Here is a 27,584-nt window from a genome sequence, read left to right as displayed (position 1 = left end):
TTAATGAAAGTCGAATGATGATTAACAAATACCCAAACACGGTTAGAGTAAGGAATTAGCACAGTTTCGATTTTTGAGAGAACCTACAGCTTCGGTCCAACAAAAGTGTGAGTTAGTCCAGTCCTTTGTGTCAGAAAAAGACGGCTCCGGTCGCTTTGTTTTCGGAATTGCTTTGTTATCTCATGTGATTGAGCATGAAAAAATGCGCAACGGAATTTTTACTGGAAAATGGAAAATCGCTGTTCTATCCGGAAAAGCGGTTTATATAAAAAACATAGCTAACGCCGACCCGTACGAAACACCTATTCGCATCAAAAGCCTTTACTGTGAAACTCTTCATTTCTTTTACTTCATTCTCTACTGAAAAGCTATTCGCCCTTTAAAATCACTTACATTATCTTTCTTTGCCTTGTTAGCATATACAAATAAATTGCCGGAGGCAATATAGACAGCCCCGTACGAAGTCAACTTTCATAAATTCCTATTTAAACAGCTATATACCTATATTTTCCTATAAATAAACATTTCACAGATGAATATGCTATTATATAGCTCTATATGCCTGTATATAGCTCAATATAGGTGAATATAGATATATATAGATGTCCATATATGGAATGCCTGAAACACCCCACACACATAACAAATTATTTCCATGTTAACAGAAACACTCTAAGTACCATTTTTCCCAACATATATCACTTTTATTAAAATCCAATATGGCCACCGGCAGCCATTGTGTTAGGAGACCGAAAATTTTACCGACGCTTTACATTCGTTAATACCCTTCAAACAAAAAAAAATTCATGAAATTCGGTCAAAATTTACTTGAGATATTGACAAAATACTCCACGTTCACTGTACGGCCGAGTAGCCAGATAAGAGCTCACTCCAAGAGACCTAGCTAACGCTCCGGAGAACATAATTTCAAAAACTTTTTTTTCCCTGATTGGTACGGTCAATACCTATCTAATAAAGCTAAAACAGACGAAATATGTTGAAATGTGGCCGACCTACAAGCAAAAACTGCTTGCCGCCCTGTGCCTGTTTCACACCAAGGGGTCTAACTCACGAGTCGGTCATCCGATTTCCATAAACTTTTTTTTGTCGATCGGTATTGTAAATACCTTTTATTTGACGTATCACGTACAAGTTTAACGTTTAAATGTCCGGAGATATCTTCGAAAAACCGTAAAGCACTTATTGGGCCACAGCTCGGGAGGGGTCGATCCAAAATCACTCATCTCAAAAAAGAATTTTCAAAATCGGGTGCGTTTTACTCAAGTTATCGTGCAGACAGACAGACGGACAGACAGACGGACATATTTTTTTTCGCGGATTTGGCATCTCTAGACAACCACAATAGGTTTCCCCTTACTCAGGGAGTCCAATTCGACGTGTTACAAACGTATGCGTAAACCTATAAGACCCCAGTACTTCGTACGGGTCTAAAAATAACAAATTTCCGTCTAAAATTCAAAGAACGACATCACTGCACGTTTGAAAGCATATCGACTCGGGTTGATAAGGTCAAGTGATGAAAATATCGTGTTGTGGTGGCGTTTGATTCGGTGTAGCGGTTCATTATCTGCATAGTTGGATGTAGGTGTCGGCAGATAGAATTTCGGCGGATTCCTCGTATAGCGGTTTGGTTGGTGAAATATAATATCGGATGAGAGTGTCGTAGTAAGCCTTCCACTGGTCAGGTTGTACAGTAACATTTCATCCAGTTGAAGGCGTCGAGTCTCAAGTGAGTGCATCATAAGATGTTTCAGCCTTGATTTATAATCAGTTTTTGCCCAGTTGAATCTATTGAACTGAAGAAGCAGATCGAATGACTTCCATATTTCTGCAGCGTGTAGTCTATTACAATAACTAGTTCCCGCCAATTGCGTTTTTTTTATTAAAAATTTCGATGAGTGGACAATAAGTAAGTCGTGTTAAAGTTTTATCTTAATTTTTGTTGTCTTATTTTCTCGAAAGATTTTGTTTGTTAATTTTAAAACGTATACAGAGCTGCTGGAAAAACCCAACATTAGTCGTAGCAGGTAATCATTGAGAGCGGCTGTTATAGGTAATTTCTTAAAAAATTACCGTCATTGAGTAACTTTTTCCAAAATTACTCACCATAGGTAATACGTTACTTGCTGTGGGTAATTTTTCCAAACATTACCAATTACAGCTGATCTATTACCTACTGCAGCTGTAGTTTTCAAATCTTTTTCCTCAGTGCAAGGAATTTCAATCGCAATACAACGTGGAAACGCAGCCTGCATTTTGGGAACATTAGGGAAACGGAAGGTTGATGATTTTTATTTATTGTGATTATGAAAAGATCGATTTTTTACTGGCTGGTGCCGTTATTAGCAGTCTTTTTTGTCGCAAATAATTGACAATAAAAATCAACGAAAAAACCGCTATAAAAAGAAAGTTATACAGTTTTGTAACAAGAATATTTTCGTTCAAACTGCACAATATGATTGTTTGCGACCAAATTCTAAAAAATCACTTTGCAAAAGAGGGTACTACTTACAGTGGAGGTGTGACGCAAGGCCTGTTATACAAAAAAACTGATATCGGTGTAGGTGGCGCTTACAGATTCGACACGCAAAAAGATATGCGTCACAAATGGCAGCTGTTGAGGAAAGCATGCGAAAGTTTAATCAACAAAAATTTTACCCGAAAAAATTTAGAAAAAAAATTATAGCAAAAAAAACGAGCCATCAGAACAGTCGGAGCGTTTGCTGCGACTGAGCCCCGTACAAACCCGTATATCTATTGCGTACGTGACCCTAGTGCGTCTGTCACCCTACTTTGACCGTAAACCTATTGCGCCGGTTAATGTAGTTAAAGTAAAATTATTATGTAATATGTAATATGTACAATTACGAAGCCCCGTACGACGTTCCTTTCAAATGAAACAAAAATTTCAAATCGCCCTAAAATTTTATTTTTTTGAAGGGCCTAGTATCGGCCTCAGTCCGAGGACCCAAATTTAAATTTTTTTTCAGCTACATTCTATTCGGCCTTTGATTACCTTCCAAATGAAACAAAAATTACGAAAAACGGATGAAATTTGCTCGAGTTATATGTAAAATACACATAGGGCCTTAGTATCGGCCTCAGTCCGAGGACCCAAATTTAATTTTTTTTTTCAACTACATTCTATTCGGCCTTTGATTACCTCCCAAATGAAACAAAAATTACGAAAAACGGATGAAATTTGCTCGAGTTGTATGTAAAATACACATAGGGCCCTAGTAGTGGCCTTAGTCCAAGGACCCAAATTTAATTTTTTTACAACAACATTCTATTCGGCCTTTGATTACCTTCCAAATGAAACAAAAATTACGAAAAACGAATGAAATTTGCTCGAGTTATATGTAAAATACACATAGAGCCCTAGTATCGGCCTCAGTCCGAGGACCCAAATTTAATTTTTTTTTCAACTACATTCTATTCGGCCTTTGATTACCTCCCAAATGAAACAAAAATTACGAAAAACGGATGAAATTTGCTCGAGTTATATGTAAAATACACATAGGGCCCTAGTAGTGGCCTAAGTCCAAGGACCCAAATTTATTTTTTTTTCAACAACATTCTATTCGGCCTTTGATTACCTTCCAAATGAAACAAAAATTACGAAAAACGGATGAAATATACTCGAGTTATATGTGAAATACACATAGAGCCCTAGTAGCGGCCTCAGGCCAAGGACCCAAATTTAATTTTTTTTCAACAACATTCTATTCGGCATTCGATTACCTTCAAAATCAAACAAAAATTACGAAAAACGAATGAAATTTACTCGAGTTCTATGTAAAATACACATAGGGCCCTAGTAGCATTTCACTTCTAAGGCCCTAACTCACGGTCCACTCACCCGATTTACATTTCCATCGTTTATTTTGCCATAAATATCACCAAAAGACCTTAAATCACTTAGGTGGCCCTAACTCACGAAGGGCCGACCCGAATATGCCCATCTTCGAACTTAGCCTCACTATTTCGACTATCTTTCAGGGAAATAAAAAATTTTTGAAATCGGATTTGATTTACTCAAGATATCGACGTGACAGACGGACAGACGAACAGACGGACAGACGGACAGACAAAATTTTTATTGCAGATTCGTCATCTATGAACATAGGCAAACACTTTGCCCTTACCGTCTGCTTCGAATTCCATCAATTACACACGGCATCGTAATCCTATAAGCCCTATGTACTTCGTACGGGGCTAAAAAATTGCCGTCATAAAGTATAGTTTCCACTTAAAAAGGGCACTCCGTTTAGCCTCCGTCTATATGACAGTTGTAAAATAGAACAAAAAAACTGTCACGCAAACGGCGTGGAAATTGAATTTATTTCAATTTTTTACTCCGTTTACGTGACAGTTCCTTTGTTCTATTTTACAACTGTCATGTAAACGGAGGCTAAACGGAGTGCTCTTTTTAAGTGGAATGGAAACTATACTTAAGAAAAAGTCGAAGAATGTTAGTCGGTAGATATTTGACTTTTAGTTTTCATGCTCAATCAGATGAGATAACAAAACAATTCCAAAAACGTAAAGCGTGCGAGCCGTCTTTTTCTGACACAATGACCTGGACTGTATTGTGAATTATCTTTTATTGTGGGATATAATGATGTCTTGTTGTTCAAAACATTTGCAAACAACGCAGCTATTATCTTACGCGACGCACTTCAAGAAAAAGTGATCAGCTGTCAAATATCGTACTATTTCGTATGACATGGTTTTTTGCAGTGTGTTACAGTTGTGTGACACAGTGTCAAGTTTAAGAGTTTTAAAGTACCACCCATGCTGGAAGTGCGTTGCTTACGCCTAAAAACTAAGAACATTCAAAAATACATTGTGGGACCAAAAAAAATGTGTGTTTAAAATCAAAATAGTATTTACTAATTCCTTATTTACTTTCAGTGTACAAAAAAAAACATTTTAAAAAAATTGTTAAATATAAGGTCGAAAATTGTGAATTTTTTTTTGTAATAATTAATTATAAATTAATTCTTGAAACTAACATAAACTGCTTCTTGAGTGTGAATAGAAGTTCGTCGTCCCGAGTTGCTGGCTGGAAATATATACACACTTGTCACGAAGAAGTCGAGGCTTGCCGAGACTGATAGTGACAAGTGTGTACTCTATTTTATTACGTAAGTGAAAACGAGGCAACAACATAGACCTGAGGTTTAATTTTGACATCCGAGCGTATGTAATAAAAATTATTTTATGTGCTAATTTAACACCGTTACTTGACATGGTGAGTTTATTCTGTTCAAAAACCACCTCGACACTTCTGTGGCTAATAAGCGGTGATCAAAAACTGAAAACATGCCCTTTTTATTTGGAAATTTCTCGAGCGACACGAAACGAACAAGGTCATTAGAATAGTAGATATTATTATTCATCTCTGTCCACATGTTTATTTAGTCACTTGGGGAGCTATTGCATGAGCCGAAGGCGAATGTTATAGCCCCAAGTGTCTAAATAAACATTTGGACAGAGGTGAAAACGCTATTTTATCTACCGACGGCGAAATAATAGCACTTTTTCACTGCTATTATTTCACCTAGGTAGATTTATTTATGTAACAAGAATCGTATGAAGGTATATTATCGCACTAGATTGGCAAGACGTCGTGTGCGATAATATACCAGCATATGATTCGTGTTGCATACAACGTCTTATGCAATAAAGAAAATCGAATAAATTTTGAAGATATTGGTACACATACTGCGTAAGTTGCAAATAACATCACCGAATTGCATAAAGGTTTTTTAACGTACTTTCAAGCAACTAGGGTCTTGTGAGGACTTGGAAGCATCCACGATAAAATATGAGCACTTTAATACTTCAAATTCGCATAGTTCATCGTAGATGCTTCCGAGTCCCATAAGACCTTACTTGCCCTGAAAGTATATGCAATTACATATAATATGACACCCCACATGACCTTGTACGTTTCTTGTACCTGGATGAATTCCAGTCCGAACATACACAGAAGAGTCGAGGAAATTTTTTTATCCAATATGAAATCCCTATCAACAATTTATCTTGCAATTGCCTTACACTACCTTCCTGGGCATCCGCACGAATTCAACGAACTGTCCCACGTCCAAATCGGTAATCATTTGTAGAGATATAAATCCTTGAATCTACAGAATGCATCGACTTCTTTCTTCTTCTACTATGAACGAGATGAAAAGTCCTGGGATTATGGTAATATGGAACAGTCCTAGGCTAGCTATTACTGAGAGAATCTCCAAAACCGATCCTTGTGCTAGTCCATTGTTGAGTTTTTTTAACGGCTGCTTCAATCGATTTGAAATAATCGGTCAATGAGCATGCTGGCCATCATACGGTCTGTCGTCGTTTGCATTCAGTTATCAACAATCCTGAGGTAACGCACAGCTTTGATTAATTTGTAAACAAGCTCCATCTTCCACACTGTGTCTTACGCAGCTATTGGGTCAATGAATACCACACCCGCTTTCAGTTTACGTTGGAACCAGTCATTGTTAACACTTGCTCCTCGCAGCTATATTTCGATCGTAATCCAGTTTGTTTGTTGGGTAACAGATTGTCTATTTCTGTGGTGGTACGGTAGTACATTAGCCGTTCGATGAGTTTGAATACGACCAACGCACTTCAAGCTAAAGTGATCACAGTGTAACACACTGTCAAGTTTCAGTACCGTATTCAAAGTACCACTTATGCTTGTCAAAATTTGCAAACTTATGCTTGAAGTGCGTTGGTGGAACTGATAACAGTGCAACCCAAAGAGGTAGATGCAATCGAAACAGTCTTCATCTGCATGACAGTCAAATTAACAAATTTGCATGAACAACACAAAGTCACTGGTGGAGGATGTAGATGTAACGGTAAGAGTGATGACTGCAGATACAGATAAATTGAGAAAACGTCAATGAATTGAAGAGGAGAGCGAATCGGGAATGGTTACAAAATTTCAAATTCAATTTTCATTCTTACAAGTGGAATTAATTTCTATTATCTTTTCGATCCTACATACCATATGTGCCATGTTACAACTATCTATAATGTTCATTACGAATGTCTTTTTAACTGTCCAGTATCAGAACATCGTCCAACCATTTCTGAATATCGTCTGTGGACTCTGCAGTGCTCCGTGCTTGGACCGATTGAATTGTGACGCTACTACCCGTTGACTGATTGATGTTTGATGAATATTCTGAAATTTTCATTTTTCGATGTCCAGTTCCAGTTATTTTTAACAATTCCTCCAAATCATCGTCATCATTTTGTGGTACGTGATCAATATTGTGTACATTTGCTTCACATTTGACATCCCTAGACGATCCAGTGTTGCTGCCTTTCGATTGCCATTTAAAAAGTTGATATTTTGCTTGCCTATTCATTTCATCAATTTCTTCTGAACTGAAAATGCTTTGCGAGTAGCTCAGACGTTCATAGTATGGTAAGGTCGCAAGACTTTTGCTTAATTCTATCAAATTAAGCTGGAAATAATCGTCGCGATTGTACCAGTCGTCGTTGGACTCCCAACCTGAAATTCGGTTCATTTAGTTTGTCAATCTCGAAACAGTGATATGTAGTAGAGAACCTTTTTCCGAATTGAACAAAAAGTGACCGCCCACTGATGCTGGCTGTGATAGCAGCTCTTCGAAATTAGAGGCAAGTGGAGCGTCAGTTTGTGGAACGTTATCGTCGTATTTGTTCCAGTTGCTTAACAGCTCACGCTTGGAAAATTGTTCATTTTCTTGATGCACGACGCCCGTTTCGGTCGTTTTAAAATTTGAGTTGCGCTGTTTCCTATGTCGAGGAGGGATCACATCCATAATATCACCAAAAAATTCTTAAAAATAATGTAATCAAAACGAAATGTCAGTAAATGTCATTGTTGATGACGGAAAAAGCAAGGTTCAGAACCTTGGGAAAAAGCCGAATGACGAATACAATAACTGAATGACTTTAATTATTGAATGTTAGGATAGAACATAGAACACGCTCCTGCCAAGGTTCTAAAATAATAATTTTCATACAATTTGTAATGAGTGCGTTTAACAAAGTTGGTGTCACCTTCGTGGTTTCTTAACCTATTCTCTCAGAACATCAACTCCTGCTGCTAATTCCAGGGAAATGATGCGGGATTCACAAAAAGCCATCGATCAAAGCTATTTTTAAACGATGCAAAATTACATTTAGAACAAAAAATTGTTCTATCACAGACCTCGAAAACCTTCGGTTGATTTTATATCGCAGTTACAAAAAAGGGTTTCCAGTTCATTTTTCCCATGTGCTGCAAAAATTCATTTTTCCCAGGGGACCCGCAAAAGAAAAATTGTAAAAATTTCAAAAGATACTGATGATTAAAACTCTTCATTTTCGCTTTCTTTAGAAGCATTATAGGACTTTACATATAAACATGAACACAAGGATGACACTGCAATGTTTGAGTGACAATGCACTGCAGTAAGATAGCAGTGAAAAGTACAATCGACTTATAGCAGGTTACAAGATAGCAGTGAGTTCACGCCGTAAGCGCGCTTCAGAATTTGAATTACCTATGAATGATAAATGAAGTAATGAATTAAAAAATAAATTTCACTACATTCTTATATGAAAATAAAGCGAGTTGACCAAATAAAACGCTGCCTTTGATTTGGTTGTTGGATACGAGTGTGAATGCTCGCCAAAATAACCTATTTTACATTTATCAAGGTTCTGAAAGAACAGGTTAAGACACTTTTGAGTTGATCACGAAGGCGGTGTGATCAAAATTTTCCTGTAGCGTCAACTAGGTTGTTTGGAAAATTTCATATGACGATTTCAACTTAACAAAAAAAAATTTTTGTTTTCAAGTTGACTTTTCAAACAATATACATGTCTGAATTGTCAAGATTTGTGTTTCACCCGTCTTCGTAAGTGTCTTAACCTGTTCTTTCAGAACCTTGACATTTATAACGTTTATTTTGCAGTACATATACTCAAAAGACCTTACAACACCCTAGCTCAGGAATTTTCGCTTTACTCGAGTTATCACGAAGGCGAACTTGGCCTGATCATAGGTCAATTAAGACGAACGTAAGAGGGACGCTTTTGAAAAACGACCTGCCGAAATCGGACGCATTTTCTAGTGGATTTTTTGATATGTGCCTAGATAAGTATTGGTCCCTAGAAGCCAAAATCACTTTCAAAAAAATTCGTCGAACCTTGTCTGGCTAGTGAGAGGTGACCAAAAACCGAAAACATGCACTTTTCTTATGGAAATTTCTCGTAGGTCACGAAACGTACAGGGTCGTGTGGGGTGTCATTAGAAAGGTAATTGCATGTACTTTCGGGGCAGATTTGGTCTTGTTGGGTTTAAAATTCATCCACACTTAGTTGTGAGTAGTTGAAAGTATGGGTAAAAAATGGATAATTTTGGCGAACTTTATGGACGATGATAGAGTGGCAAAGAAAGTTTTTGTGAGCCAATTTGAGAACACGAGGCCCAGAGGCCGCCCCAAGAAAAGGTGGATTGACTGTGTGGAAGAGGACCTACGTGAACTTCTTCTTCTTCTTCTACGTGAACTGGGTATTCGCAATTGGAAAGTTGTTGCCGAGGATCGTCTAAGATGGCGAAATGCTGTTGTGGAGTCAGCCAAAACCCGCTTGGGTTAAAAATGGCTGTTAAGTAAGTATGTAAGTAAGGTTTTATTCAGTTTTCCACAGACTTCGGCTTGCAAAAATTCAATCGATTATTCATAGATTTCACAATTAAAATTTTATTCTAGAAGGTAGAATTTAACAGAACTTATTTCAGGACTTTGTAAGAATTTAAAAAAAAGAAAGAATATCATCACCACATAAATCATATTTTTGCGCCAAAAAAGAAAAACTGCAAGAATATCAGAGTACAAGTATAAAAACTTGACAAAAAGGAAATGCTTTCGGTGAGCATGTCAAATGTGTCATGTTGACAGTGTAAAAAGAACTTCACGTATCCACCGTACGTTGAATAAATTTCAATATCGAATATGTCGTATTCGTTTCGTTCCAACTTTTTCTACAGTTCTTAAAAAAAAACTCGTATTCGTGTGTTAAAATGTTTTTCTAGTGTTCGAATTCACAAATAAGCTGGTAATGAGCATAATGAGCAACGTGAAGTTGATTTAATAAAAATTCAGTGATTTAACCTGTAACAATCGAAGTGAATACTTTTTTGTCCTACAAAATTTTTCATATTTTATTGGGTGGGGAACAAAAACCTTTATTAGTAGTGGTGTGTGCGGCAAATGTCATAATTTTTTTGTTACAGTTTGACAGTGCGGACTATCAGATTTTTTTTATAATTTAGAGAAGAAATAGCCGTAGAAATTTCTAACAAAAACTATTTTAACTGAGGAATACTAATTGCTGGTATACGAACAGGGTGCAGTGGAATAGTTTGTTAAGATTGACTTGTGTTATAATTTGTGTTGGAGTAATACATACAGAATTCGTTAATTTCCAATTGTGGCCACGAGCGAGATGAGCGGACGGCCAAGGACAACCTCATTTGCTGAGGGTAATAAGCAACCACCCAATCCTGTACCTGGCGGCATGAAAATAAGCAGTAAGTAAAATTTCTGTTTTTCCTCCAATTCGATTAGTTGTTAATTCCGTTAACAAATCGATATTAAATCGTTTGACTGGTGTGCAGTGTAGGTATATACATATTTATATACCAACATCTAATTTCAAGATGGCGATTGTCACACATTCAAGATGGCGTTAAAACTCATTCCAAATGAACAATGCCTTCTTTTATGACACTTCAAAAATTACAAATTTTTTTTTTTCAATAATTTGATTACCTTTAATTTATTGAGAAAACATTCAATCAATGCGATTAATTCGAAACGTCAGATATTGTGCACTTCGAAAACCAGATAACATCTATAGAAAATGCCTTTTAACGAATGCAACCTTTTTGATAGATATATACTCATCGCAAACGCATAATTGAAAAAAAAAATGAGTAAATACTTATTTAAAACAGCTTAATTGGTTTCGAAATGTCCAAAGCCAACTGCTTTGTTGAATAAAATTTATTCTTGTTACATGTTGTTGTTTCATCAGTTTGGTTATCACCAAAAAATTTCTTTTCTTTCTTCGAGAAGAATGAACCTATCGTGGTTTTTACGTGGAATGAATGTGATTAATCACATAAATATCTGAAATAAAATAAATACTTTTACAGTTTCATTGTTTACAAGTTTTTGTTCACTGAAACATTTTCTCAACGTTTTTTGTAAGACAACTGTTGACCAAAAAGGAATGAAGTCAATATTGACAAGATATCTAGATTCCTCAAAAGATTTTTTTTTGATTCAATATGTAAAATTTTAGTAAGTTCTATTTTCGAGACAGCATTTTATTACGTATATCGTTTTACATTGTGAATATATAAACTGAAATTAGGTCAAAAAAATTATCAAAGGGTTAGAACAGAGTCAGGTCACAATAACTTAGCACATATTTCATTGTTGGCGATTAATACATTTTTGATAATGTTTTAAGCGTTTAAACATTTAAGCGTCGTTCAAATTCAGCGAATCGTTTTTTTTTTATTTTGAAGATATCCAAATCTGTCAAATATTTTCATCCGTGCAACATGAATAACCCTATTTCCTCCACTCAAATGCAGTGCGTTTTGTTGACGCTCTTTAATTCACGGGAGAAAATCTTTTTTTCATATGTCGGGGCAGAAAATGAGGGAGTTTTGAGATTTTTCTCACTTCGTTCGGGCTACAACTCGCGAAATTGCCTAAAATCAAACGTCCAGAACAGATACTCAAAAAATGTTTCATGTAAGGGGTCGAAAACCAGAGAAAAATCGCAAAACTCGCTCATTTTCGGCCCCGACACATGAAAAAAATACACAAATAACAACAAGTGTCACTTTGTGTTGATTTTGTAAAATAGATGCAATTTGTCTCGTGGTTAAAACCCCGCACGGATGAAAAATTATGTGCTCACCTCGGGGAGGAATAGGGAATCCCAACTCGAGCGAAGCTTTCGCTCTTTTTGGAATTTCCTATTTTCTCCCCACGGTAAACAAATAAACATTCTCGTTTTATTTACGAGTCGTAAATTACGACTTTAGACCCTTTTTTCATACTGAAGTGACAGTTACGACCAGTGAAAGACCCTACACAGTGTCGTTTCCTTAAATAGCTTTGTGATAAGCCTTTTTCTATGATTTTTTTCATTATACGATTATAAGGCTGCCGACAACGCTATGCATAATTAGGGTGGTTCTAAATTGTTTTTTAATCGAAAAAATTACCGTAGTCGGTTTTGGTAAATTTTGAATTCAAATACTGTATTGCTCTCTCTCCCTTCATTCTCTTCTCTGCTGAAAAGCCATGAGCCCCAAAATCACTTACATTGCCCATTCTTTGCCTTGTTATCATGCATAAAGAAATTGCCGAAGGCAATGTCGACAGCCCGATACGAAGTCAAATTTAATAAATTCCTATATGAACCGCTATATAGCGCCATATTTACCTTTTTTTTTACTATAAATGATGACTTTACAGATATTAATGCCATTATATAGCTCAAAATAGTTATATATGCCTATAAATATACCTAAATATAGCTGCAATTATTTATGATTCAGGTTGTCGGAATAGCTCAATCAAAAGACAAATTTCTTAGTTTTTGCCAATATATTTCGTTCTTAATTCAAGAACATCATCAGGGCTGTAACAAAAACAATTCATTGATAACAACACAAAACATAGCTGTATAAAGAGACGCAGCGTACCTATGTATAACTACATTCGTACAAAATAGCAAAAACTGCCCACAACAAAAGTTCTGTGTATGTTCCTTCTGCATAAATCATAAGTAAAACAAATTATAAGAAAATGCTACTCGCACTACATTAGCAAAATCAACTTACAGGAACAAACATTTCGTCAAAAACATAAATAAAATCAGAAAAAGCTCCTCTACAACAACCGGCAAATTCACAACAGTAACTTTGAGAACATAAAGAACCACTTCCTAGAAAAGCTTTGCCATCCGTTTCACAAAAGTACGACTAACAAAACTTTAATGGCATTCTAATTCGGCGCGACAATTCAAATGATGTTATTGTATGCAGTCGATAGAAAAACTGATTCTTTCTCTTGGATTGATTCAGTTTGGGTTCTTCCCTATGTGAATCATTTCTAAAACACAACGTTTTTTCTTGTTGTATTCAAATTCGAGGATTTCTACATCGTCCCACTTCGGTTTATGATTTAATGTAACAGCATGTTCGGTGATGGCACTATCATCAATGTTCTTGATCTTGGCGTTGTATTTATGCTGGTACATTCTTCTTTTCAACTTCTGTTTCGTCTGTCCAATATAAATGGCATCACAAGAGCATGTGATTTTGTAAACAACATTAGATTGTCCCAACTTGACTGTCTTATCTTTCAGTCTACTGAAACAATATTTTTTAACATTGTTGTCACCTCTACCAACTGTTGTAAAATGTTCTTTGCAAATTGATTTCAGAGTTTCAAACAAGCCTCTGGAATACGGAATTGCTACAGTTGGCTTATCATGTTGTAGTCCATGAGCTGGTAGTTGATCATGGGTTGAACGGCTGTCTCTTTCTGCAATCTTCAACTTCGTTTTACTAACGATGTCTTCCGTCAATTTGCTAGGATATCCATTAGACTGCAACGTGTTTCTTAGTAATCGGAAATTTTGTTCGTGAAAATCTGGATCAGATAGTACCAAAAACTTTTCAGTCAACAAAGCGACTGTGTTTTTCTTATAGGCCAATGGAAGGTCGAAGGTGTGATTCAAAATTCATGTATCTGCCTGACCAATCCAATTTAATACTACAACCGTCTCTTATGATAACCAATTCCAAAAACGAAATTCTTTGATTGGATTCTTTTTCAATGGTGAATTGTACATGTGGGTTGTAGTCATTAAATGCTTTCAGAGTCTGATATGCTTTGTCCTTTGGAACCGCTGTGAGTATATCATCAACATATCTCCAGAAGAATGGTAGCTTGAAACCAAGCTTATTGATGACCACATCTTCCACAATTTCAAGACTTAAATCGGCAAAAACTGATGATGACAGTGAACCCATTGGAGCGCCAAAAATTTGTTTATAAAAGGTTCCTTCGTATTGAAAACAGCACTTTTCAATCACAATACGCAAACCTTCCAGAAATTCATCTTTGGTAAGTTGGTGTGTTCTTGATTGTGCTCCACTATTTATGAATGGCAGCATAGATTAATTCGCTTGGTATTTTGGTGAAGAGAGATACTACATCCGACGATATTAAGACATGATTTCTTAGAAGTCTAACTTTTCGTAATTTTTTGGCCAAAAGAGTTCTTGTTCTTGATCAACAATCGTGACAGCAATCGGCTCACACCAAGGGCTCTAACTCACGAGTCGGTGATCCGATTTCCATAAACTTTTTTGTCGATCGGTATTGTAAATATCTTTCATTTGACGTACCATATACAAGCAAGGGCCCTCTCAATAGAACAAACTGACAAATTAAAATGAAAAATCATATATTTGAATGTGTGTGTGACAGCTCCGTGTACAGACAGTACACGGGACTCTTAATGTCAAAAGTAAAGGGACTCATAATGTCAAAAGCAAAGCAAAGTTGACGTTTTCGTGTTAGTGGTGTGTGTGATATAATTTTTCAAAGAATTTCGGTCATAATTCCTCTAGGTAGTCTACCTCTATGTATACAAGTGTAGCATTTAAATGTCCGGAGATATCTTCGAAAAACCTAAAAACACTTATTGGGCCCCAGCTCGGGAGGGGTTGACCCGAAATCACCCATCTTCGAACTTAGCATGTCTCTTGACATTAACAAACGGGGAAAAAAAGAATTTTCAAAATCGGATGCGTTTTACTCAAGTTAGAGAGCCCACAGACAGACGGACATTTTTTTTCGCTGATTTGGCATCTATGGACAACCACAATAGGTTTCCCCTTACTCAGGGAGTCCAATTCGACGTGTTACAAACGTATGCGTAAACTTATAACACCCCAGTACTTCGTACGGGTCTAAAAATTCGGAACCATGTACGTACCGAACTTTACGTGATTAGGCAGTGTAAATGCATATGTCATAGGAGCGCAGCGCGATTTACATTGTCGTGAGACGTAATACACAAATTTCTTTATGCAACACGATGTTTCTCATCGCGTGCGAGAAAACTTTTCTCGCACTGAAACGAGAAACATCGCATGCATAAAACGTTGTATGTAACTGGATGTATATATGTGTGAGTGTTTTCTCGCACTTTGATGTTCTTGTCTTACTCGCGTTGCTCGTAAGACAAACGAACATCGCGTGCGAGAAAACACTCACACATATACATCACGTTACATAAATAACTATTCTTAAACACCCAATCGAAGAAAAGTTTACGAAACATCCAATCGATACATAGTCATTGACGTAACATTTATATGTACTGCAGTTTATCTCGTCTGTTGAACGATCAATATTATATGGCACATCTGACTTATCATCCTTTGTTATTAGACAAATTCAATGTCTCATTTGACTTCCTGAATTTTATTTAATGACCTGACATTGTTTTCAATATACACCTGAGTAATTCAATTTCAAGTTCTGCTCTTATTTACTACAACTCTACGAATGCATTTCTGTTCAATATAGAAGAAAGAAAAGTTTTCACTTTTCTGTTTCTATTACTGTCGCACTAACAAATTTAAATCAATCTCACACTATGTACACATTCGAATTTCTTGCTGCAATCGTAGCCTTCATCGGATTTTAATCGGTTAATTGAAATGGGTGATCTGTTAACATTAAATTGGTTGAATTGGAACAGAGTTAATTAGAATTAATTTTATGTCAGTTCTCATCTTCCTTTGCGAAAAAAAAGTCTAACGGTTTGTCGGTTTTGAAATTGAAAACGGTCTTAATTATAAATGTGTGACTCAAAGCCCGGTCCAGAAATGACAACACGATTTGTTGTCAGTGTTGAACAAATGGTGCCATATCTGGAAATTTTGTGTAAAGTTGAAGAAGAAGAAGAAGATGATGAAAATAATGTTGAGACTAGTGACGGTTCAAATGGCAATTGTGTTCATAACAACGAAGCACAACGTCTGAATCCTATCGAGGACAGTGCGACCAATCAAACAGTCCAACAAATTCCAGATGAAATCGTCACTTATATTGACATTTCCATGTTGAATCCAATTGTGGAAGCGTATGCTTGTTTGCAAAGAGACGAATTAAATGAAGAAGGTAAAAATATCATTATTGAAAGAAACCGAAGGCTCTACACATACGTTGTACTGTATGGGATTGGTATTAGTTTTGTTAGACATTTACTCAGAATACCCTTAGAACTATGTTATATTGTTCGAATCGACAAAAAAAAAGTTTATAGAAATCGGATGACCGACTCGTGAGATAGACCCATATTGATCCCATATTGTCCGTCTACGTAATTGAACCCAAAAATGTTATTCCTCGTCGAATAAAACCAAATTTTCTTTGGTTCTGGATTTATCGAGTTATCGTGCAATCCAAAAACCAGACAAAAATGCTTTTGGGAATTACTTCCAGATCATGAGTCCAACATTGACCATCTACGAACTTGACCTCAGAAATGTCATTCTTCGTCGAATAAAATCAAAAGTTCTAATATTGGTTCCGGATTTTTCAAGTTAGCGTGCTATCAAAATATCAGAAAAAAAATCTTCTGGGAGGACTCCCAGATCAGTAGGTTGATATTGCTCATCTACGAACTTGACTTGAGAAATTTTATTCCTCATTGATTAAAAGCAAAATTTACGAAATCGGTTCAGAATTACTCAAGTTATCGTGCTATCAAGCGTTACATACATTTCAGTATTTTCCGTTTTTTGCTAACATTTCATACATTTCACAAAATTGATCATAGTGAACGTATTTTATGATACTAGGTCCCACATTTTGGGCGGGTCGGGTCCCTTGACTGATAATTTTCCCAAAATAATGTTGTTTTTTGTCATTGGTAAACTTCTTAGTCAAGATTAGACTTTTATAGATATCTTAATTTATTTTCACTGATTTTTTCATCTGGTTAAGAATGAACCATTTCTGTAGTCCAAGCAAATGACCATATTTTGACCTCAAACAATTTGTTTGAACCATCACATCTTACTTAGGATCTAAAAAAATTTACAATACAAATAATCTCATTTTACTCATAAATTTATTTATTTTGTAATAAGCAAAATATCACGACTCGTGTTAAACTCCGTGTTATTTTTCCAGGATCTGGTAGGCTTCCAAGAGTGATCAATATAATAATCTAGAACAACATGTCTTTTCCGACAGACAATTTAATTTAGAATGATACTTATTATACACGGAGAGAAAAGCCGAAACGGACTTCTTTTGTGAAAAACGATTTTCGTTTGCCGCAAAAGAATCTCTTTTGTAGCAAAGGAAAATCTGTTCTCACAAAAATATTCTCTTTTGGACGAGTTCTGTTGGCCATTCTCTTTGCTCACAACTTCAGAAACACTTTTCAAATGCTCAGTGACACTTCTAGTGAGGTATACGCAGTCGTATATCTAGATATTTTTTTTTAAATTTCAGAACATAAAATTTGCGTTATTTTAATTGAAAGCAGAACGACAATATTTGAGAAATAATCTTTAGCATTTATAAAGAGAATCTTGTGCTATAACTTTCACCACCCAATTATAAAATATAGATAGCCGGTTTCTCAAATTTAAGTTGAAGTCACTTTTTCTTTCTCGCTTTCGTTTTACGTACGGACTCTCAGGGTAATCTGAATTCCCAAGTTTCAAAAGTGAAATTCGGGTCGAATATTGAAATGCTACTTCTTTTTATTCTGAACTAATGGTAAGATGTCTCTCCGTGAATATTCTCGACTATATTAGGTTCTTAGTTTAGAACAGTTGTAGGTAACTGTGATGATATCAGATTAATCGTCTATAACGTGACGAAAAGTCGCACCCGATAAGAACACAATGAAATTGTGTTGTGTTTTAAAGTCTGCGCCTTTTTGTCAAGTTATAGACGTTATAATCTAACACATCCCCTCAATTTGATATCTTTTACCCCACAAAACTGAAATGCTGTCACCCCGCATTCGTTCAAATTGTCTAATAAAATCCATAAAGACCCGAGTTGTTTACTATTCGTGTCAATTAAGACCTTCGCTTCGCTCGGCCGCAAACTTCTCACTCGTCCGAGCTGTCTAATTTTGCAATAAATAATCGCAACTCGTGTGAATTACAACGCTCGCTTCGCTCGGGCTGCAAACTTCACACTCGTAGGAGTTGTCTTATGTTAGATTTGCTTGACTTTTTTAATACTATATACTCACTGTAGTGTATTTTGGGTATATGTATATCGTCGAACTTGACCTTACAAATGTGTAATTTTGGGAATCTGTGAAGGAAATTATCAATTATATCAATTATCAACAGAGTAAAATCCTGTTTTTCTGGAATAATTTCCAGAACCTTATCCCGATATGGCCCATCTTCGAACTTAACCTCAGGAATCCCATTCCTCGTCGATGAAAAAAAAATCATCAAAATCGGTTGTAATGACGATGTCCACTGGATTGATCAATATGCTGTGTAATTAAGCAACTTATGTTATGCAAGCAGCACCTTTTATGTTAAATAAATGTTTCTCTCTTTTACTCAAGTTATCATGATGACAAAGAAAAATAGGTTACCAACAATTACGTTTTTATTCACATTTCATACATTGTTAGGTTACAACCATTTTATGGTATTTTCTGGCGTAAGACCCTTGACTTTCAGTCAATGGAATAAGACCCTGGACTTAACAGTCAAGGGAATTATTCATTTTGATTTTGGTTTCGGATTTCATTTAGAATTTGAAAACTCATTATTAGTTACAAAGTTAAAATATTGTTTTTTTATTTAAATTTAGTTTTATGTTTTTCAGGTACATCATCCATATTTCCTTTATGTATGTATGATTATGATATGTTGATAATTATTTCCATTTGTTACTTTCTTTGAATTGAACTGCGAATCAATTGTTCAAAGTACTTTCTTTACGTTTGTGTTTTTAAACAGCAATCACCAAAGATAAGAATGGATTTTTTGAAGCCCTATTTAAAAACATTGACCTAGTTGCGACTGCCCATTTTGTGTACAATTGGTCTCAGTTGATTTTTAACGTGTGTTGTACATCACATCAAGGTCTTTCAAGTGATAACACTCGTCACGTAGTGTCTATCCTGCGAGACTGGCGTTGCGTTGTCAACATTTTCCCTCTGAAAATCTGCTTCCAGAAATCGTACCCGAGTAAAAATAAAAGTCTCAAAGGTTTGAAAAGAGACGTCTCACAATACAAAGGATTTGAGTCGTCTCTTTTCGAACCTTTGAGACTTTTATTTTTACTCGGGTAAATAGTACATTACCTTCAAAATGTTTTGACTAGTGTAACTAGTGAGCTTTCGGCTCCACTATAACCTTCCCTCAAGCCAAAATAAAAAATTGGAAGCACTTAGGTAGTATATATTATGAATGTGCCAGAACCCTTTCTATCTTCCTAACAGATAGGTGTCGCCATTACCTATCTATTTGTCGCACTAGCAGATAAAATCTTGTAAATGTAATTTTGTTGTTACAGTACAACGTTATTTATTACAACTTCTAACAAAGAAATATTCAGGCGGGCGGTTTTTTAATTAAATATTTCTACTTTAGAGGCGAATATTTGTCCACTTCAGACACTTAGAGTCTAAGTTTTAGACGTTCAGACGGATAAATGTAAGAAATGAAGTCACATTTTGTTCTTTCAAAAATTTTTGTTTACAATAAAATTATTAGGGATTAGGAAAAGCTTTGTGTGGTTGTTATTGCGAGGCGTTTTCAATCCACACACGTCCTCCTATACATACGCAACGTCGTCGTTACTACATGTCATTAGACAATAAGTAAGCAACAAAATTAATAGCTGAAACCCAACCTACACCTTCTTCTTCTTCTTTTTCAGCCTGTTTCTATCCACTGCTGGATGTAGGCCTCTCCAACTTCTTTCCATTTCGTACGATCCATTGCCATTTGCTGCCAGTTTGTACCTGCAATATTCTTAATTCCGTTTGTCCATCTCTCTGGTGGTCTACCTATAGCTCGTCTTTTATATGGTCGCCAGTTCATGATCTTTTTGGTCCAACGTTCGTCTGTCCTTCTTGCAATATGTCCCGCCCAGCTCCATTTCAGAGATGCTATTCTTTCCATGACATCAACGACCCTGGTTTGTTGTCGAATCCATTGATTCGTCATTCTGTCTCTGAGTGTTATTCCAAGCATACTCCGTTCCATGGCTCTTTGTGTCACTCTCAATTTATCTTCGGATGCTTTTGTTAAAGTTAACGTTTCCGCTCCATAAGTGAGCACTGGAAGGACACAAGTGTCGAAAACTTTGCGTTTTAGACTATTATTCATTTTGCTTTTGAAAATTAGTCTGAGTTTTCCGAACGCTGCCCATGCAAGACCAATCCTACGTCTTATTTCTGCAGTTTGGTTGTCCAGACCTAACTTCAGTTTATGTCCTAGATATACATAGCTGTCGACTCGTTCAATGACAGTGTCACCAATTTTGATTTCTCTATCGTCCCCGATGTTGGTCATGACTTTTGTTTTCGATAAGTTCATCTTGAGGCCAACTTTGCTCGCCTCTTCACTTAACTGTTGTAGCATAAGCTGAGCCTGACCTAAACTCGCTGCTATCGGTACAATGTCATCAGCGAAGCGGAGATTGCTCAGGTACTCTCCATTTATCTTTATTCCCATTTTACTCCAGTTTAACTTCCTAAAAATACTCTGCAGAATCGCCGTGAATAATTTCGGTGAAATGGTGTCACCCTGCCTTACACCTCGGCCAATTCTGAATTTTTCCGTGCTCTTATGAAGTTTTATACATGAAGTAGCATTTTTGTACACATATCGAATTGTGTTGGAGTACCTTGAGTCTACTCTACATTCGTCTAATGCGTCCAATATCGACCATGTTTCCACTGAATCGAAAGCTTTTTCGAAGTCTATGAATAGCAAGACTATGTCGATGTTGTATTCACGACACTTCTCAATAAGCGTTCTCATCACCTGCAAATGGTCGTTTGTGCTGAAACCAGATCTGAAAGCAGCTTGTTCAACGTAATAAGAAACGTGGGATCGGAGGATATGCCCGACATAACTGTGGATGAAGTCAAAGCTGCAGTAGCCGAGATGAAAAACAAAAAGTCTCCCGGAGAAGATGGTGTTCCAGTGGAAGCCATTAAACTGGGTGGAGACTCCTTGTTAAAGGCAATCACGGCTTTGTTTAATCAATGTCTCCAATGGGAAGAAGTACCAGAAGCCTGGGAAAATGCGGTAATTACATTGCTGCATAAAAAAGGAGACATAACAAAGCTGGAAAATTACCGACCCATAAGCCTATTGTCAACACTCTACAAGTTGTTTATGAAAATCATTACGAAGAGGAACACTAACAACCTACACCGACCGGTTTTAAGTGTAGATTGCTTACCAATAATGAAACAAATGCTAGGAATAGCATTTCTTGTGTGAAATATACCGATAGAGGCGTAGCCGACCATTTATTCCATTACCAATTATGTTACCTACTCCCGGGAAATGAGTCATTACTTCATTGACACGAACGTTAAAAGTTAGAACTCATTTCTTGTGAGTAATAGTAGGTTACAGTGCATGCTGCGAAAATGATTCATTACATGAGGGACAAGTGTAGAGTTTACATATCTGAGCCGAAGGCGAGGGTTGTAACTACACTTGTCGAAACTAACAGTTACCGAAGGAAGTTGCTCAACAACACACAAGTGAGTTTGCCTCGGAGTTTGCGAGTATCTCAAAATTATTTCCGAATTAAGGAATCATGCCAGCAGCATGCGCCGTATTCTATTTTATTGCTTGCCCATGCGAAAATTGATTCTTACATATCAATTTCTTAACGCAGAAACAAAAACTTCTCTTATACGATTATACCTATCCGTAGACAAAACCAAGAAAACCAAAGAGATGCTAATATGACGACTGGGTCGTTTCGACAGATAGATGTAATATGTGAAGTGGTTTTGATTCGAGAGATATGTGTAAATATATATGTAAATTGGTTGCAGTCCTCTCCCATACGATTCAACTGAACCAAATGTCATTCACATGCTACCTCTATCTGTCGAAACGACGTCCCAGTCGCCATATTAACATCTCTCTGAAGAAAAAAAAAACAAAATGTGGCATTGCTAGCAACAATTGGTGGCATGTTATCGTTGAATTGTTTTTCGTTTTATGATAATGCATTAATGAAGTGAAGTGAATTGTGTCTAACATAAGCAAAGTGTTCAGTGTTTTCGAATATAAGTGAAAAATACGCAACTTAAAGTGTTTGCCATATGTGTTCATTACGAACATTGTAATTATTTCTACAACAAAAATGTCTGACACTTTCAGTTTTGTAATTTTATTTTGCTGAAATAACTTAAATGCTTTTGCTACATTGAACTCATGCCACCGCAAAATTTAGGTCCAAAAACACAAAACATCAATAACCTTTTTTTGTTTTTATATTGAAAGACATAAAATATTTCAGATGATGCATTCTTCTTTATGTGGCTGCACCCCACGAAAACTCGTTTTCCGTAAATGACTGTGAGAGACCATTTTCGCAGGGGACAAATTGATATGTAAGAATCAATTTTCGCATGGGGCAAGCAATAAAATAACTTAAGTAATTGTTTGGAACTATTCGCCTAGTCGGTTGGCCTGTAGAGGCGCCACATTTTTTTATAGTACTTCAATCTCACTGTACTATTTTTTTGTGTAACAACTTCACATTAGTTCATTCCAATGAAATGTCACAGCAGTGAAGTTTGTTAATGAAAAAATAATTCAGTGACAGCAGTCTTTTTATGAAGAAAAGTACTAGATTGTAATAGATTTTACCCTTAGTTTCTAAACTACATTCTCCTATTACTCAGAAACTTGAAGTAAAGTTTCGCCAGCGTGTAAGTAAAGTTAACTTTATGTGTTTGAGTAATGGATTTTACTGATGGATGCTAAGGACGTGTAAAGTAGTGCTTGAAACATGAAAAGTACGGTTTTCAGCATGTAATAGTATTTACATGCTACATGCGTCAAAAATCGTACTTTTCATGTTTCGAGCACTTCTTTCGATGCCCTCAGCATGTAAAATCCATTACATAACTCGGATCAACAAAATTCACACGAAAACTCTACTTTTCATCTTTTTATCCCTAGTCATGTAAAATACTATTACATGACAAGGGATAAAAAGGTGAAAAGTAGAGTTTTCGTGTGAATTTAGGCTGCGCCTCGGATCAACAAATACACGAAAACAAAGTAGTTAGGCAAGTTTTATAGGTTTTACAATAAAGAGTTCCAAGTCACTTATTCAATAATTTTTTAGCCTCTGATGGAGGAAACTGTTTGAAACCCCAACGCGAATGAGACCCAATTCAAATTTTTCTTTTGTTATACTGTCAAAGTTGACAGGTTAGGTCTCCTTCGCATGTGTAACTATAGTAAGTAACTATAGGCATCTAGTGTCAGTTGGGAATATGATACTTCAATTGTCAAAACAGGTTTTAACCGATTTTAGCTGATAGAAATATCGAATTCCAGATGACACTATATGCTACTGTGTGTTGGCCTTAAGCCTCGTAAGTAAATCTCGCGACCAGAAATTTCGAATGAGCGTAGTATCATTTGAGCGTAATAGATAGTGTTTACGTCAAATTTTATTCAATTAAGTTACTACTAGACTGTTGGTAATCTAAATGCTCCTAAGACATTCAATTATTGTTTTCTTAAATCAAAACCTTTTTATATCGCCAACTATCACTTAACCTTAACACAATTCGACAAGCACGACACATATACAAGCAAAGTACATTGCTTTTTTCACCAGATAGCCGGCAATTCGATGTTAAGTGAATTGAAATCAGAAAAATGGATTCGTCTCGCTTTAAATTTTTAAGACATACACTCACGGAATTTTGAAAACCGACACATTTTCTGTTTCGTGGTTTACTGGTTTTTTGTGAATTTTGCATGTATTTTTATATGGAGAAATCAGAAACTCAAGTAAAACACAGAAACAGAAAATGTGTTGCTTTTCAAAATTCCGTGTGTGTAAGACCAACTTATAAACGTGGTATAGTGTACGAATTTTTTCCGTTCCTTTGCATCGTTCACTAAAAACCAATACATTCACTTTAGATATTTTAAGCAAAAAAAAAAGAATCGTCACCAGTCCGACAGCACCACATTTTTTTTCGCTGTGGTTATAAATACAGTTTTGTTTTATTTAAATTGTGTGTGATACACACTCATGTGCTAATACACAATTTCTGTTCGGTCTCTGTTAAACTGAAGTGAAACGCACACATAAAATACGTAAAGAAGAAGTAAAAAATAAACACACAGAGCAGATAAAATACACACAGCGTATGTTGGTGAGCATGGTGTGTGCTTGATACTGTTCAAATGAAATGTATAATACAGTTGTGGATGAATCTCTAAAGTGATAGGCAAGAAGTAATCAATGGAAAATTTTGGATTTCAAATCTAGATTTTTAGGATTTTACCGACAGGTTTTGTAAAAAAAAGTTTTCTTAATTGTATCGGTCATTGTAATGCTTTAAAATTTTGCATTAAAAAACTTGTAAAATTTCTTGAAACGGTTTGACATTAAAATAGATTTGGTAACACCGATTCGGGATGATAACTTTCGCTATTTCGATTAAAAATTACGTCATTTTTTTCAACACAAAAAAAAGATCCGTTTCACTGTGCACAATAACTTTTATCCTGACTGCTAAGTTACCGCAGGTGAATTTTTATATGCAGAAATTTGACAAATATATTTTGTGAGTGAGTGTAATAGAACCAAATTCCGAAAATGGTAGAATAATCGGGCAGTGTTTTGATTTTGTTCTATCACAAAAATTATTAGAATTTTCGAAATCTCATTTGACAATTTGAGAAAAATCGCATATCCCATTGAAACTGTTGAAATAAAATACTTAGTGGCACTCTTTGAATGAAAATTAATTGAAATAAATTGATTTTGTCAATGCTGTTTTCGGATTATCAAAATAGACGCTGTGACACGCTAAGACGTTTATTTTTAGAATTGCGTGAGTGTGAAATAAACTAACGGAATGGCGTGTGATTTTTTTACAACATAAAAAACCAAATATTTTAAACGAATTCAACAAAAATCTCTCTGTGCGTCTTCGGAAATCTGTAATCACTATTTTGTTTTTGATAATAAAAAGTCTGCGATATAAATAATACACACAAAATCACGACAGTTTTGTTGGGTAAATGTTAAGCCATTTTATCAAGCTTTATTATTTGGATTTTCTTGTTAAAAATGATTCATTGGATTAACAAAATTCATAAGTAGAATAACGCTGTTTCGGTAAATTCGGTTCAATGAAATAGTTTTTCTTCAAACTGCTGATATGACGTCAACTATTTGCAATTAAAAAAAAATATATCTCATGACTCGTTACGAGTTATTTGCTCTCTTTTTGCTGAATTGTTGTTAAATTATCGTTTTTACTACGATTAATTTTTAAGACGTTCACGTTTATTGACTGATTAATAAGATAATTCTTTTCACTCTTTGAAATGAAACTGGAATCCTTTTTTTTAAATTAGAAGATACGACACAGTCGTTTTAAATTTTAGACGATATTATTGACCATGTCCCACCACCTTTTAATTTATTTTGTGCAAAAAATTTCAGCGATCAAAACTGATTGCACTAAAATTTCAACATTTTGGAACAATTTTCATACTGATGGTATTTTCCATTTTCTAGTCGGCTTGAAACGATTTTTTTTGAGTTGTTTGACTGCTGTGAAGAGCTAATTTTGGGTCTAGTCCAGGTACTTGTGTAACTCCGTGCGCCTAAAGTTCTTTAAGATTTTTCTTTGTTCCGGAAAATCGTTTTTCCGGCTGGAAAAGCCATTCATATGAAAACCTTCATTACCCTTACCTATATTTTATGGAAGAACTTTTTTTTAGACACTAGACACTCGACATTTCTCACGTTTTTGGCAATTTTTTCGCCTAACATTTGAACTTTTAACAAGTTTGAAGTCACCAGAGGTCAGTTCCTAAAAATAAGTCACGTCTTCATGGTCCACCGTCTTCCCTACCCTAGAACTACAGAACTGCAGGGAATTCTGAAGATTTTTTTGGTTCCTTTCTGAAGTCTGTCGATGGTTAAGGTAACAACAGGCCAGTTCATAAAAAAAAAACAGGAAGGAACCAGAAAAACCGAAAGAATTCCATGTAATTCTATAGTTCTAGGGTAGGGAAGACAGTGGACCATGAAGACGTGACTTATTTTTAGGAACTGACCTCTGGTGTCTTCAAACTTGTTAAAAGTTCAAATGTTAGCCGAAAAAATTGCCAAAAGCGTGAGAAATGTCGAGTGTCTAGAACAAAGAAGAGCTAGAAACGTAAGGATTCCACATTATTTTTGATGGGTTACTCCATAAACAGTCGCAAAAATTATTTCATCCTGGAACGGGACCAATAAAATTGTTATGTCACACGAAAATGCTTTCGTAAAGTATATAAATATTTTCATAGGGAAAACCATCAATAACATCCCAAATATGGAACTTCCCATAATCCTTGAACCGAAATCAAGGAGAGGGGAATTAGTGACGAGTTGTATGTATAAGAAACACTGGAACTAGTATCCCAAATTGTAGCTACCTATCTTTTATTGATCTAGAAAAAACTTGAAAAATCCTTATATGGACTGGACATACATGACTTTCTCAGGTCACATCTCAGGCTCCCGAACATGGATCATATCATGCCCAGCCGGCTGAAATCAGAAGTACTTGAATGTAGCTTTCGAATGACACCACTTTTATGAAAAATAAATTCGAAATGGCCAGGGAAAATGGCTTCAAAGTTGATGAATTTTCCGGGACACTTTTTAGGTGAACCCTAATAACGACTCCATTCCAATTCCTCTAAAAAAAAGTTCTTCCATGAAATATCGGTAATGAGCCATACTTTCCAGAACAGAAGAAATTTTTCAAAAAAACATTGTATTTTCGGAGATATTCGACTTTGAAGGTTTTCATATGAATGGCTTTTCTGGCCGGAAAAACGATTTTCCATTTTCCGGAAAAAAAAATTGTTACACAACTTTTCGTGGCAGACAATATGGAACAAAGAAAAATCTTAAAGAACTTAAGGCGCACGGAGCCCTTTTTTACGACACAAGGACCTGGACTAGTCATTTCACACAAAAAATTATGAAGAAAAATAAATAAATAAATAATTCACTCGTTACATTTCATTTAATTAATGCTAAAAGAACGAAAATATTGATCTTAATTTCCGAGTAAGCTTAAGAGATTTATTTGAAAATTGCAAGAGGAGGTCATAAGTTTATCAATCACAATATTGATTGATTGCTATAATTAAAAAAAGA

The 27,584-nt window shown here is 35.7% G+C and overlaps 2 protein-coding genes and 2 long non-coding RNA genes across 13 annotated transcripts in view; 1 reads left to right on the top strand and 3 right to left on the bottom strand.

Moving 5' to 3' along the window:
- Positions 1–6,995: 6,995 nt before the first annotated feature.
- On the bottom strand, positions 6,996–7,920 carry LOC119074969. The gene is made up of 2 exons (XM_037181370.1): positions 7,619–7,920; positions 6,996–7,561 (listed from the first exon to the last, which is right to left on the bottom strand). The coding sequence occupies exons 1-2, from the start codon at positions 7,851–7,853 to the stop codon at positions 7,098–7,100; spliced, it is 699 nt and encodes a 232-aa protein (XP_037037265.1). The 5' UTR covers positions 7,854–7,920; the 3' UTR covers positions 6,996–7,097.
- Positions 7,921–9,973: 2,053 nt separating this feature from the next.
- The window catches only part of LOC119074966 (protein kinase shaggy-like), a 42,987-nt gene continuing 25,376 nt past the window's right edge, over positions 9,974–27,584 (top strand). Inside the window, exons 1-3 of one of the 10 annotated variants that reach the window (XM_037181367.1) lie at positions 9,995–10,137; positions 10,316–10,612; positions 19,008–19,031. In XM_037181367.1, the coding sequence (XP_037037262.1) occupies positions 10,528–10,612; positions 19,008–19,031 (109 nt within the window). In that variant the 5' untranslated portion in view covers positions 9,995–10,137; positions 10,316–10,527. Of the gene's footprint in view, positions 10,613–15,869; positions 16,311–19,007; positions 19,032–24,617; positions 25,438–27,584 lie in introns of those variants that run through there. The other 9 variants (XM_037181369.1, XM_037181366.1, XM_037181368.1 and 6 more) reach the window with 9 other exon arrangements.
- LOC119074971 lies at positions 10,505–11,155 on the bottom strand. The gene is made up of 2 exons (XR_005087284.1): positions 10,854–11,155; positions 10,505–10,811 (listed from the first exon to the last, which is right to left on the bottom strand). It is a non-coding gene; the product is annotated as an uncharacterized LOC119074971 (long non-coding RNA).
- Positions 15,666–26,359, bottom strand: LOC119074970. Its single transcript, XR_005087283.1, has 3 exons — positions 26,154–26,359; positions 20,883–20,885; positions 15,666–15,678 (listed from the first exon to the last, which is right to left on the bottom strand). It is a non-coding gene; the product is annotated as an uncharacterized LOC119074970 (long non-coding RNA).

This window comes from Bradysia coprophila, unplaced genomic scaffold, assembly GCF_014529535.1.
Source record: "Bradysia coprophila strain Holo2 unplaced genomic scaffold, BU_Bcop_v1 contig_151, whole genome shotgun sequence".
NCBI classification, from domain to species: Eukaryota; Metazoa; Arthropoda; class Insecta; order Diptera; family Sciaridae; genus Bradysia; species Bradysia coprophila.
The sequence above is the reverse complement of the archived record's forward strand: the minus strand, read 5'-3'. Positions and strand labels throughout refer to the sequence as shown.